The sequence below is a fragment of the Pistacia vera genome, unplaced genomic scaffold (assembly GCF_008641045.1).
Source record: "Pistacia vera cultivar Batoury unplaced genomic scaffold, PisVer_v2 Contig640, whole genome shotgun sequence".
In the NCBI taxonomy this organism is placed as follows: domain Eukaryota; kingdom Viridiplantae; phylum Streptophyta; class Magnoliopsida; order Sapindales; family Anacardiaceae; genus Pistacia; species Pistacia vera.
This window is the reverse complement of record NW_022196491.1, coordinates 73,278-86,028: the sequence shown is the minus strand read 5'-3', so window position 1 is coordinate 86,028 and position 12,751 is coordinate 73,278. Positions and strand designations below refer to the sequence as shown.

At 31.4% G+C, this 12,751-nt stretch overlaps 1 protein-coding gene across 1 annotated transcript; it reads left to right on the top strand.

Annotated features, from left to right (window-relative positions):
* Positions 1 to 2,961: 2,961 nt before the first annotated feature.
* On the top strand, positions 2,962 to 5,107 carry LOC116111501 (WAT1-related protein At5g07050-like). The gene is made up of 7 exons (XM_031397681.1): positions 2,962 to 3,146; positions 3,219 to 3,281; positions 3,993 to 4,109; positions 4,173 to 4,407; positions 4,478 to 4,636; positions 4,714 to 4,865; positions 4,945 to 5,107. The coding sequence occupies exons 1-7, from the start codon at positions 2,962 to 2,964 to the stop codon at positions 5,105 to 5,107; spliced, it is 1,074 nt and encodes a 357-aa protein (XP_031253541.1).
* Positions 5,108 to 12,751: the final 7,644 nt, after the last annotated feature.

Here is a 12,751-nt window from a genome sequence, read left to right as displayed (position 1 = left end):
CAAATCTAATCAAAATTATCTATTTTTAATATTAAATTAATATGTGCAACTATAATAACATATCTTCATGCATATTTAATAGCCCATTATTTTCAAACATCGTTAATTGGTTAATTAAAACACTAAATTTGTCCAATTTCAATAGTCCTTTTTTTCTTTTTGAATTTATGGGTCCTTTTTTTTCATATAAAATTGTTAAATACAAGTTGTTTACAATTAAATCAATGATATCTCAATAGCTGTTACAAAATTAATATAATTTAATAGTATGTATTCTTAATAATTTTATGAATATGCAAAGAGTCATTATGTGTTTCAATATTTAAGCAATGTATTTTTAATTAAGGAATCAAACTGTAGCCACTTCCTAATCCTTTTTTTATGAGCTTAAATTTATTTCCACCGTAATTTTACGTATTTAAATCATGGGTTAATTTTATATGCTCCTATGTTTAAGTAAATTATAAAATATCTCTAAAATTATTGAGATTAGCATATGCTCATCAGAGTGGATCAACTCTACACTAAACATATTTTTATCTATAAGTTATCAATAATAAACCAATTTTATCCCTTCAAGTTGATAATCACAAGAAGAAAAATATCAGAATAATTATTGGATAACGTTTAATAAAATTTAATAATATTTTTCAAAACAATCCTTGTGTTAAATTGTATTACAAAAATTACCGCATAAACTTAGAAATATGTGGCACATCTGTCATGTCAAGGTTTTTCGAAGCCGATAATAGAAAACTTGAAAGTTAATTAATGAGTTTGATAACAAATTATTGATAATTTTTTATTAAAAAAAAATTATCTTGTGCGGTGCCCACAAGTATCATCTGGCCCATTGGTAAAAATAACAGGCCGATCGGGTACAGATAATTTTTCCACGAGTCTTAACCATGTTAACCCGTACTGAAAATTACCTGGATACCCACAGACCTGCGAGCACGTCCCTTTTTGCCAGTCTACTTAAAGCATTATTTCATAATGTACTAAATAAATAATTTTTTGATGTTTTTTGTGAATACTTCATTACCGGTAATTCAATGGTAATAAGAGATGCAGAATTGACAAAATTAAATGGTAATGAGCAATTTAAGGAAAAAGAGAATTAATTTCTGTTTTTACTTCATCAACAAAAGCGAATAATAGGCCTTCAAACATATGCCTTTTAGGTCATGTCCCATTTAGGAAAAACTACAAATAATACACAAGAGTTAACCCTTAGGAAGCGTTTGGTTGGTGATAATGTGAGATAACTAGGGTTATGTCATCTTATATTACTTGATTACCATGTTTGGTTGTCAAGTAATATAAAATTCTGGTAATCTTCAAATACTAATAGTAATTATTATTGGTAATATTAGAAGTAATCTGATTACCTCTATTTTCTTAGGTATTCTAAGATTACTAGGGTTATCTTTTTTTGTTATAATTTTATCCCTTATTAATAAAAGTTTTGGACAATAATGCCCTCATTTTCATATAAATTTACATTAATATCATATTTCAATTTTACCCTTGTTTAATTAAAATTTTAGACAATAATGTCCTTATATTTAAAACAATTTACAGACCACCACTGCCACCCAACCACCACCACCACTGCCACCTAGCCACCACTGACCGCCGTCGAAAATTCGTCGGAGTTCCTAAAAAAGAACGAGATTCGGTGGGAGGCTCTGGGAGGCTTTAATATGGTCGTTTCTAGCCATATTGGTGGCCGAAAATGGCCATATTGAAGCCTCTTGGTCACGGCGAGCTACTGACGGGGACTTTCGGAGACTTCCGACTATGGTTTGCCGTGGCAGCAGGAGGTGGGGGTGATTTCGTAATAAATTAAAGTTTTATATAAGCGGGGGTGTTTTAACTAAATCTGAAATATTGGGGATTAAAAGAAATTATTCAAAAATGAATAATAAAAAAATATTATATTAATATTTGAAAGGGGGACAATTTAGTAATTTAAATAATATACCCACCAATTTATTCCCCATAACCAAACATATTAATATAACATACCCACCAACTAACCAAACATATTTTCTAAATATTCTTAATAATCTTTCAAGATAATTTATCTTTTCAGTAATCTAACATTCCCAATAATCTAATATTCCCAATAATCTAACATTCTTGAACCAAACACCCCCAAACATGCATCTCAATACTGATAAGTGAAGAGCAGCGCATAACATGCTATATAATATAGAGCCCGTATTTAAAAACTTAAAAGCAGATAAATAATATATCCACAATGGGCCGAATTAGAGCCTAAACCCGACAAATCTGCCCAATGGGATAATGTCTCTAATAAACGGTATCTGCCTGCCTCTTACTCCAAGTTAATCCACTACTACCTAAATAACTTCTTTCATAATTCACATTCAAGGCACCACGACATCTTCACACGATCAAGAGGTTGAGGCTACATAAATCCTCCAAGGGTAAGACTTTTAAAACACTAATTTTTCTCTTCCATATTAGACTTAACCACACGCCCAAAAACCCTTCAGTATCTCCTAACGGTACCGAATATCGTTAAGGTGATTGCAAGGCTTACATTGAACCAATCTCCAATTGGCAAAGAGAAATGATTGATTAGTAACCCCCGTTGTAGGGATAAAATTGTAAAAAGAATGAGTAGAATAGAAAATCAATTTTACATTTTTAACTTTCTCTTAATAAATGAACATGTATTTTTCCGCAATTTTCTAAATGGTATCTTTTACCATATCAAATAATATATCATTATTTTGTTTGTTAAGATATGGGTGTAGATGGCAAGATTTGAGCGGGTGTACATAGGGTCTAATGGTGCTACATAGTACAGAATCACTGAGGTGTAATTAAGAGTGAACTAAACATAAAAACCCTCTGTCTGTAACCATTTTGATTATCCAATGCTCTCTTGCATTTATTTCTTGTTTTGCTTTCTTTGATTGAAAAGAGATGAAGAAATGGTTTGTTTGGTCTCAAGATATTCTGAGCATGTTTTTGGTGCAATTGTTTGTAACAGGAATGCAAATGCTTTCAAAAATCATATTGAATCAAGGGACTTTCATTTTTGCTTTAATGACTTATCGACATGTCGTTGCTGCTTTTTCCGTTGCTCCTTTTGCTATCTTCTTGGAAAGGTTTCTTTTTCTTCCCTTCTTCTTCAAAAAAATTCATCACAATTCAGCTTTTGAATCATTTGATTATTGCAGGGGTATCATATCAAAACTTAATCTTTCTGTTTGGTTCTGGCTCTTCATCAATGCCTTAACTGGGTAAGTCTTATTCTTCTTTTACCTTTTTTAGTCATCGTTGATTTTAGGTGCGTAAAAGCAGTAGGTGCTATAGGATGCCACTTTTGATCTTTATTAAACATATAAATTGGACTTTGCATCTCATTTAAGTCTTAATAAATAAAATTAACTATATTTATACATTCATTTATTTTCTTGTCACCAAATCAACCATAATTTATACATTCATTTATTTTCTTGTCACCAAATCAACCATAATTTATACATTCATTTATATTCTTGCCACCAAATCAACCATAATTTATGCAACCATAAATACTTAAGCAGGTGGACAAAGTTTGTGGGCTAAACTTATGCAACCATAATTTGTGTGTGTGACCATAATTTGTGGGGATAAAAAATGAATGACTATGATTTCATTAGAGTTGGTTAATGACATCATGATTTGGTGACCAGAATTAAAATAAAAAAATCAAATGGGTATATATAGTTTTCTAAACAAGTAAAAACTAATAGTCAAAAGATCAAAAATCTTTTCTTTCTACAATACCCAAGAAAAACAAAATTGAATTTGATTCATTCAGTTACGACTTAATGCTAAATTCCTTTTAAGGGTTCATTTCACAAAATTTTGTATCAAGTTTAAAGGTATCTTGAACTTAGGAAATAAAAGTCTTACTTAATGTTAATTTCTTTTTTCTAATTTAATTATTTTAATGATCCATTTTACAGGATAACAGCTGCAATGGGACTATATTATTATGGTCTCCGAGACACTACAGCTACGTATGCAATCAACTACCTTAACTTACTACCAGTGATCACCTTTGTTTTGTCAACAATTTTAAGGTACATTACATTATTTTGACATAATTAATTAACAAGAGAATAAACATATTTTTTGTTTTGCAGAATAGAGAAATTGAGATTGAATTCTAAGGAAGGGAAATTTAAAATATTGGGAGCAATTTTATGTGCGGGAGGAGCAGTGACCAGTAGTGTTTATAAGGGAAAATCATTTGATATTTTTCATAACAACCTAAACACTAAACTCACAGAAAATGTGATACCTAAAGCTCACTGGACTAGAGGCTCTTTACTACTAGTGGGGAGTTGCTTATCTTATGCTTCTTGGTATATGGTTCAGGTAATTTAACATTCCATATGTATTATTTTATTACCTTCTTTTAGTGTTTTTAAGACTTCTTCTGAAGCAGGTGAAACTGCTCAAAGTATTTCCATTCAAATATTCGGCAACAATGTTCACATGTATCATAGCAGCCTTGCAAGCCTTGGTAATAGGATTATGCTTACACACCGATATGCCTTCATGGAGATTAGCTTGGGATCTTGAATTGATTACTATATTCTACTCCGTAAGTTTCCTCTGCTTTCAAAAATGTCATTTTAATGATTTTCAAAGATTCCAAAAGGGTTTCATCAAATTTTGCAGGGAACATTGGCCACAGCAGCAACCTTTTGTTTAGTTTCAAGGGCAATTGCAAAGAGAGGTCCAACTTATCCTCCTATGTTCAACCCATTGTCACTCATTTTTGTAGCTGTTTTAGATGCTCTCCTACTTGGTCAAGATATCACACTTGGAATGTATGTATGGTAATACTGTAATATTTTAGCATTAGAAGATATCCTTTCTCTGTTTTCTAATATTGATTTATGATTTCAGCTTGTTGGGCTCCTTCTTAATAATTGCTGGGTTGTACTCCTTTTTGTGGGCAAAATCAAAGGAGTTCACTCAAAAAAATGCACAAGGAGAAGAAGCTCTACCGACAACACTTGATAAGGCCATTGTAATTTCTGACGTTCAACTAGATTCTACCAATCCCTAACTCATTGTAAGTTACCAATAGAGCATATAATAGTTTATCTTATTTTTCCAGTGAAATGTAATCCCATTACTTATTGGATCCAAACATTCTTTTATCGTATTACTCAAACCCGGCCCATTAAAAATTTTCCCATTTTCTTATAATTAAACTATTATGATCCAACTCTTATAAATAATTTTACACAATAATATTAAACATAATCATATAATTTGACACATTATTATTATTATTTTTTATGATATATAAAATATAAGAAAATTAAATTCTAAAGTCTTATTCTCAAATTTTTCATGTCTTGGATAAAGTATAATTCATTCTTCTGCTAAAGTTTTATCAATAAAACCGTATACAAATATTAATAAACTGTGATACCATCACATTTAACAATTAAACTATATAAATCTAAAAAAATGAAAAAGATAATCAAAAAATTATTTATTATTTATAATAAATTTTTAAATATTTAGCATTAAAATATATTTAATATTACACATGCAATATTCTGATATAATATTTCCCACATAATATTTTATTTTATTATATAATATTATATAAAAATATTGAATATGTAGTATTAATAAGCAGACAAAAACCAAACCTATACCTACTTTTAATGAATGCAGGTCATGTGCAATTTTTCTTGCGCTACTCCATGTGCAATGTCCTTCCAATTCCATCGTCAGGGTAGGAAATAAAATGTTTTAAGGGTATGAAAAATTGCTCCTGACCTCATTGGCCTTAATTAGAATTTAATATTATTTTATGCAATCTTAGGTGAAATACCTATTTCGGCCCCCTCAAAATTTTGCCAACAATTTTATAAATATGAATATTTTAGGAATTTCGAGTGAATACATCTACATTTTCTCTCATTTAATTTTAATAAAGATTTGAAAAGTAAATTACCTGAATTATCTTTTTCTAATAAAAAATTAATTTCATTTTAAAATTGTTTTTCCAATTCTTCTAATTTCTTTTCTATTTTTTAAAATTATTGTATATATTTATTAATTCTATATTTTAAATTTGATGAGCATTATTATAGTTTTATTTTTTGAATACTTTGTTCGGGACTTGCAATTTAATTCTCTTAAGAATAGGATTGTTATTTTACATGAAAACAAAAAAGAAAAATATTATGCTTTTACATTTTTGTTAAATATGACCATTGGGACTAGACTAAATTAATGCAAAGCACATCTTTTGCTAATTCTACCTTTTCTCTTTGAAATAAAAATAATAACGGGATAACTTTAATGGGAGATTATCACTAGCCGCCCCTATAGTTTCATTAATTAACAATATAAAATTGTTTTAATGTTTTCACAGATTTAATCAAAAAATACCCTAGATTTAAAATAATAATAAAAGCCTCATCACTAACATCCTTCAAGCTGATTATGTCTAACTTCAGTTTACCAATTAAGGTTAAAAGTGTCCTTTTCTTCAAATTTTAACTATAAAACCATTAAAAAAAATTATAAATTAACATAATTAAAAAATTATTTTAAAAGATATAAAATATTAGACAAAATTAGCTTGAAGGGGTGTTAGTGATGAGTTTTCTAAAATTTAGGAGTATTGCTTGATTAAATCTGCGAAAGCTAGCATACCTGTTAATTAATGAAACCATAGAGGTGGTTAGCAATAATCTCCCTAACTTTAATCTTATACTGAAATAAGATTTCTAACTCTTTTCATATGTATACTTGCTCATAGATTAAAGTTAGGGAAAATATATATATATATTACTCCTTTACATGTAAAATATGACAGGTTTTAATTAAAGTAAATTATTTTTTATTTCATTTTACGAAAAAAAAAAGGCTATGTTACTGGGTAATTCAATCAACCCAAGAATCATCATCTAATATCCATATGGGCTTGGGTAAAGTTATATTGCATGTGGACCAAAAAGAAAAAAAAAAAAAAACACTTCATATATAAACTAAGTTTCTAATTATGCCTTATTTTATTATAAAGTTTTAATTAGAACCAATAAGGTATACAAAAATAAATAAATAAATACCTACAAGTACTGGATGTTGGTGTCAAAGTTTGACTAGAAACATCTTTTTCTTTTTAACAATTTATAATTAAATATTTAATATATGGAAAAGGAAACCGGCGTCACAAAACCATTTGTAAATAAAACTAACGACGCCCATATAATATTTATAGGGATATTACAATATCCCTCATGAGGTTTACAATAAATAATAAGCACCCTTAATGTTTCATAAATATGTAAATCATCCCCTTTCATTTAAGAGTCAATGAGTTGCGGAAGTGCTATATGGGTGTGTTTGTTGAGTGGTATCCCATCGCATTGGACTACCATATCAAGTTGGTTAATTTAGTGTGTTGAATAACAAACAAGTATCGCGGTTGTGCTACCAACAAACTAATCTTTGCAAAGAACTATAACTTTTTTTTTTTTATCCTTTTTTATGGTTGGGGTATCCAGGTTAACTTGCGTATACCTCAACTAATTCTTAAGACCTATTGAACACCCTACAAGCTGGTAAGCCATAAATGTCATAGGTGACCTTAAGATGGTTCGAACTCAGTAAGTTAATGAAGTGAGCAAACTTTCTTGTTTGTTAGACTAACCCCTTGGTGTTTGAACTACAACTTATTAATTAAATGACAAAAGATATATATTTGTAAAGATTTCGGATTAGAAATTAGCCCAAACCTCAAGGGCTGCATTGTAATTTGATTTATATAAAGATATTACTATATAGATGATGCAATACAATTAAACCACGCATTTGCTCTACTTTTTGAGGCTATGATATAAAACCTAAAGGCACTTTAATCTCTTTTAAAATATAAAGTTGGATCTTTTTTTCTTTTCTCTTGGCTGAGATTGCTTTGTCCATAAACCATTTGCGTTGTTAATAACAAGTTGCATTTACCACTAGTTTGTTGCTATTTCTGTTTTGTTATTTTATATTTTAGAATATAGAGAGCATGATCTCTCACGTCAAATACCAATTTTATTCATATAATCAAAGAGAAAATTAAAGTCACTATGATTAATTATCATATATAGTCATAACAAATTTTGATCTCAAAATGTTAAGCTCATATTTACAAAACATAAATAACCATAAAATTATGAGTTAATTTAAATGCCTTCACTAAAAAATAATTAAAACAAAATACGTTAAACTACTAAGTCTAGAATGATTTAGGATGTTTTAATCAGATGTTAAATGCTAGACTATAAAGTCTAGTATAATATACTCGAATGTTTTATGCACTGTTTTAAAACCCGACCCGACCTAGCCGGTTTAACTGGGACCCGGAAGCTTCACCGTGTCGAGTTTACATTATTCCTATTCACCCAAAGTCCTAGAATTTGGAATGATGATCGACGGATAATTGAAGGTCGAGATGTTGGTGCTTTTGAAGAGAAAGTGTCGGTGAGTGTAATGGTGGCGACGAATTTTATTTCCAATGAGTAAATTAACCGGAAATTGAAAAACACCAATAGCGGCAAAAACTGGCTTTTGCCAACTATTGGCGAGGCTAATAGGGGTGGATGAGGTGGGTTTTGGTCAGAAGGAAGAGGAAAGTGTTTTCGGGGTGATGGGGAGGGTTGTGACGCTGACGTAGGTGAGATATGGCTTGGAATGCTGATGTTGGTATCGGTGAGATTTGATCGAAATCAAATCAATATTGGCCAGATCTTGGGTAGATTTTTAGGGGAATGGGCTCAAGGGACGATTGAGGTTCCATTTGGGGTATCGCCCTTGCCAACCAGTCATCGACCGATTTGTATTTGGGGTGTATTTGCTAAATTTCAAACCTATATAGACTTAACATGTTTAGGGGTGTATTTGCTAAATTTTAAAATTTGTTGTCAGCTGGTTTGACCAGCGATCAAACCAATTAAACCAGTCAACCCGAAACCTAGCAACTTTGCTGGGTTTAATCCCAAGTTGGGTTTTAAAACATTGCTTTTATGTTACAAAACAAACTCTTTGTTATTTCATTAAAGGTAGAAATGATAAGTCACAGGGTTTAACGGTTACATAGGTCTTTTAAATAAAACTTTGACATTTTGGGAATTAAGCTAAATTTGTTCGAGCCTTAAGTCTTAATTCATGAAAATAATTTTATCAATAATGTTACATATACAAAGTTGAGATCCCAAATTCATATATAAACCCATATAGTAATTGATTTAGCAACATCTCCTTAATCATAGGATGATGAAATAAGTGAGTTAATTTGTCAACTTAATTGTCACATGTGTTGGGATCCAAAATTGAGATCCCAAACTTTGTATGTGTAACATTACTCTAATTTTATATACACTAATATCATTCTTAACTCAAATATTAATCTATTGAAAATAATTTAATTTAATTTAATAATAATAATAATAAAGGTGTAAATTTCATATACAAATTCATATGTAAAATAAGTGTGTTAAGTGCATATAATAGTTAATTTAATAAAGAGTAAATGACATTTACCCACCCAAGGTTTGGCTAATCTTCAAGTTCCCACCCATGGTTTCTTAAATTCCATATTTTTATCCTTAAATTAATACTGTTAATGAATTTTGATTTCTGATTTAGTTGTAAAGGGTGCTATTATTATACTGCCCCTTTTTATTACACAGCCACCCAACCACCATCATTATCACCATCAAGTCACCACCACCACCTTTCAACACCATCACGATCGAAGCCCCAAAGTAACAACCCACTAGCATCGCAATCCCTCTAAACCCCAAAATCAGCCCCACTACCACCACAAACCACCACCAAATCACTCACAAACTCAACCACAAACCCACCCAAAAACAACCACAAATTGAGCCCACCACCACCACTCACCACCATTCCACCCATCCACAACCCCTGCAATCCCTCTAAACCCCAAAGTCAGCCCCACTGCCACCAAACAACCACCACTAAATTACTCACAAACTCCACCACAAACCACCAGCCAAACCCACCATACACTCACAAATCCAGTAAAGGAACGAGGATCGCAAGTAGGAAACGGTGACTGGTGTGACCTGAGAAGGTAAGGGTGTGTCAAGGGAGAAGAAAGGAGCTTGATGGTGGCAATGGACGTGGAGTCAGTGTAAACGCAACAAACTCAAGCACGCATTGCGATGGAGAGATGTAGTCTGGAAAGGTGAAAACGACAACTGTCGGTGGTAGTGTTGGTGGGGGTTTTGAAAAGGATGGTGAGAGGAAGATGATGATGGAGTTGGGTGGTTTAATTGACGTCGAAAATCGTCTAGATTAGGCATGAGAATAGTCGGTCGAGCAAGGTTAGGGGTCACACAAACAATGCAAAAATGGTGCAAGATCAGTCCGAAAACGAACCAATCAAACTTGGGAAAGGTGAAATTGGTGATGGGGAGATGATTTTGGCCGATATTGGTGCAAAATTCGGTAGAAATTCGGCTAAAATCTGGGAGAGAAAGGGGTGGGGTGGCTGTTGTGCTAACCATTTTACGCTTTAACTATTAAATTAAACAATCTTTTATTTATTTAAAGGTGGGAATCTAAAATTTATGAAACCATGGTTAGAAACTGCAGATTCGCGAAGCCTTGGGTTGGCAAATGTTGCTTACTCTTTAATAAATATAAATAAACGGCATGACTTTGAAATAAATGAAACGATTTCAAAATTGAGATGATATTTTACTGAAAAACATCTTTTTGAAATAATTCTTAATAAGAAAGTGAAAGAAAAAGTGTATTGAATTAAATAGTGAAATTAATGATAATAATAATAACCATTAATTGTTCCTTGTAGCGGCAGCTCTCAACTTTCGGCAGAAACTTGACATCCAATCAACAAATTTTTGCCGCCCCACCATCAAAAGTCCTATTTATAATTTAATATTTTAGAAAAATAAATTAACATTAACAAACGTAAGACGAGAATGATTATTTATGATTGTAAAAGTGAAAAGGAAAAAGGTGGACCATAAGATTAAACAAATGGATTGAGGAGATTAAAGGAATTAAATACTTTTTTTTTTTTTAAACTATTGATTTTGATAAAGTAGGGTTAATGTCCATGTCCCCCTTAATATTTGAAGCAATTACATAAATGCAAAAACTTCCCTTTCAGAGTTAGGGTTAGTACACTGCCAAAATTATAATAAATCTTATGAAGAAAAAACTTAATAACGATAATCCCTAAAGGAAATCCTTTTGATATTACAATAATAATAAAAAAAATCCATATCATAAAATTTTAGGGTCTGTTTGTTTAAATATTTTTAACTATCCTATTCATACTATTTTTAAAATACCAGGGCTTCGTTTGGTTGGATTTTGGGAATACTGGCTCCGTTTGATTCACATTTTTGCGTTTTTGGGAAAAGGTTTTTGAAAAAAGTTAAAAAAAATTGAATTTGGCAGGTATTACGATAAAGGATTTATAAATTCATAAAATACCCCATATGTTTGTTTATTTATAAAACACCCCTATAATAAAACATTAAAAGTTAACAAAAACACCCCCAACCCAGCCTCAAATACGGACAGTCGGCCACCATCGCCGAAGGGTGGCCGAAGTGTCTTTGTAATTTCTAAAAAAAATATTCAGAGGTGTTTAGTTAAATTAATAAATTTAGGAGGTTTAAAAGAAATTGAAAAATATAGAATAATATTTTGGGGATAATGACATTTTACTGTTTAACTTTTTTAAGAATACTAATAATAGTATTCTCAAAACTGAAACAAACGAAGCCACTACTTTTAGTATTCCCAAAAAAGTTAAACAGTAAAATACCCAAAAACTCACAATATTATTTAACTTTATTCAACATTTTTTAAACCCCCTAAATTTATTAATTCAATTAAATACCCCTAAATATTTTTAATGTTTTTGTTACGGCGACTTCGGCCACCCTCCGGCGGTGGTGGCCGGCTGTCCGTATTTGAGGGTGGATTGGGGGTGTTTTTGTTAACTTTTAATGTTTTATTATAAGGAGTGTTTTGTAAAAAAACAAATATAGGGGGTATTTTATTAATTTATAAATCCTACATCGTAATACCCGCCCAATTCAACTTTTTTCTTAACTTTTTTCAAAAAACTTTTCCCAAAAACACAAAATTGTGAACCAAACGGAGCCCAGTTTATTTCCCTACTTTGAAAATACTATTATATTTTCTTCAACATTTTAAACCCCTTAAGTTTATTAATTTAACTAAATACCAAAAAAAAAAAAGTTTAGAAATTGACAAAAACACCCTCACCCACTCACATTTTATCAAATTCCGACTACCACCGCCAGAAGGTGGTTGGAAACTGGTATAATGACGCACTACCGGCTGGATCTGGCCGGTAGTGCGCTGATCTATCATTTTTCAGCTAGATCCACCGTGAATTTGGCCAGAAAAAGCAAGATCCACGACGAAAGATCTGGCTGTTGATGGCCAAATCTTTAGCAGTACCTAGTCATCAACGATAGCCAAGATATGGCCGTCGTTGATGACCAAACATGACCAGATATGACCGTAGATCTGGCCTTTTTCGGCGGTGGTAGCTGGTTGCCAGAATTTAATGGGTGGGTGAGGGTGTTTTTGTATTTTTTAATGTTTTTATTTTAGGGGTGTTCAGTTATTTAACAAACCTAGGGGGTGTTCTTGTTAA

What these genes read in the sequence shown, in the direction of transcription:
- LOC116111501 (XM_031397681.1), top strand. Translation starts at nt 2,962, where the DNA reads ATGAAGAAATGGTTTGTTTGGTCTCAAGATATTCTGAGCATGTTTTTG. An exon ending in TGATTACTATATTCTACTCC is followed by an intron (nt 4,637 to 4,713) that starts GTAAGTTTCCTC and finishes CAAATTTTGCAG; the next exon opens with GGAACATTGGCCACAGCAGC. An exon ending in CAAGATATCACACTTGGAAT is followed by an intron (nt 4,866 to 4,944) that starts GTATGTATGGTA and finishes TTATGATTTCAG; the next exon opens with CTTGTTGGGCTCCTTCTTAA.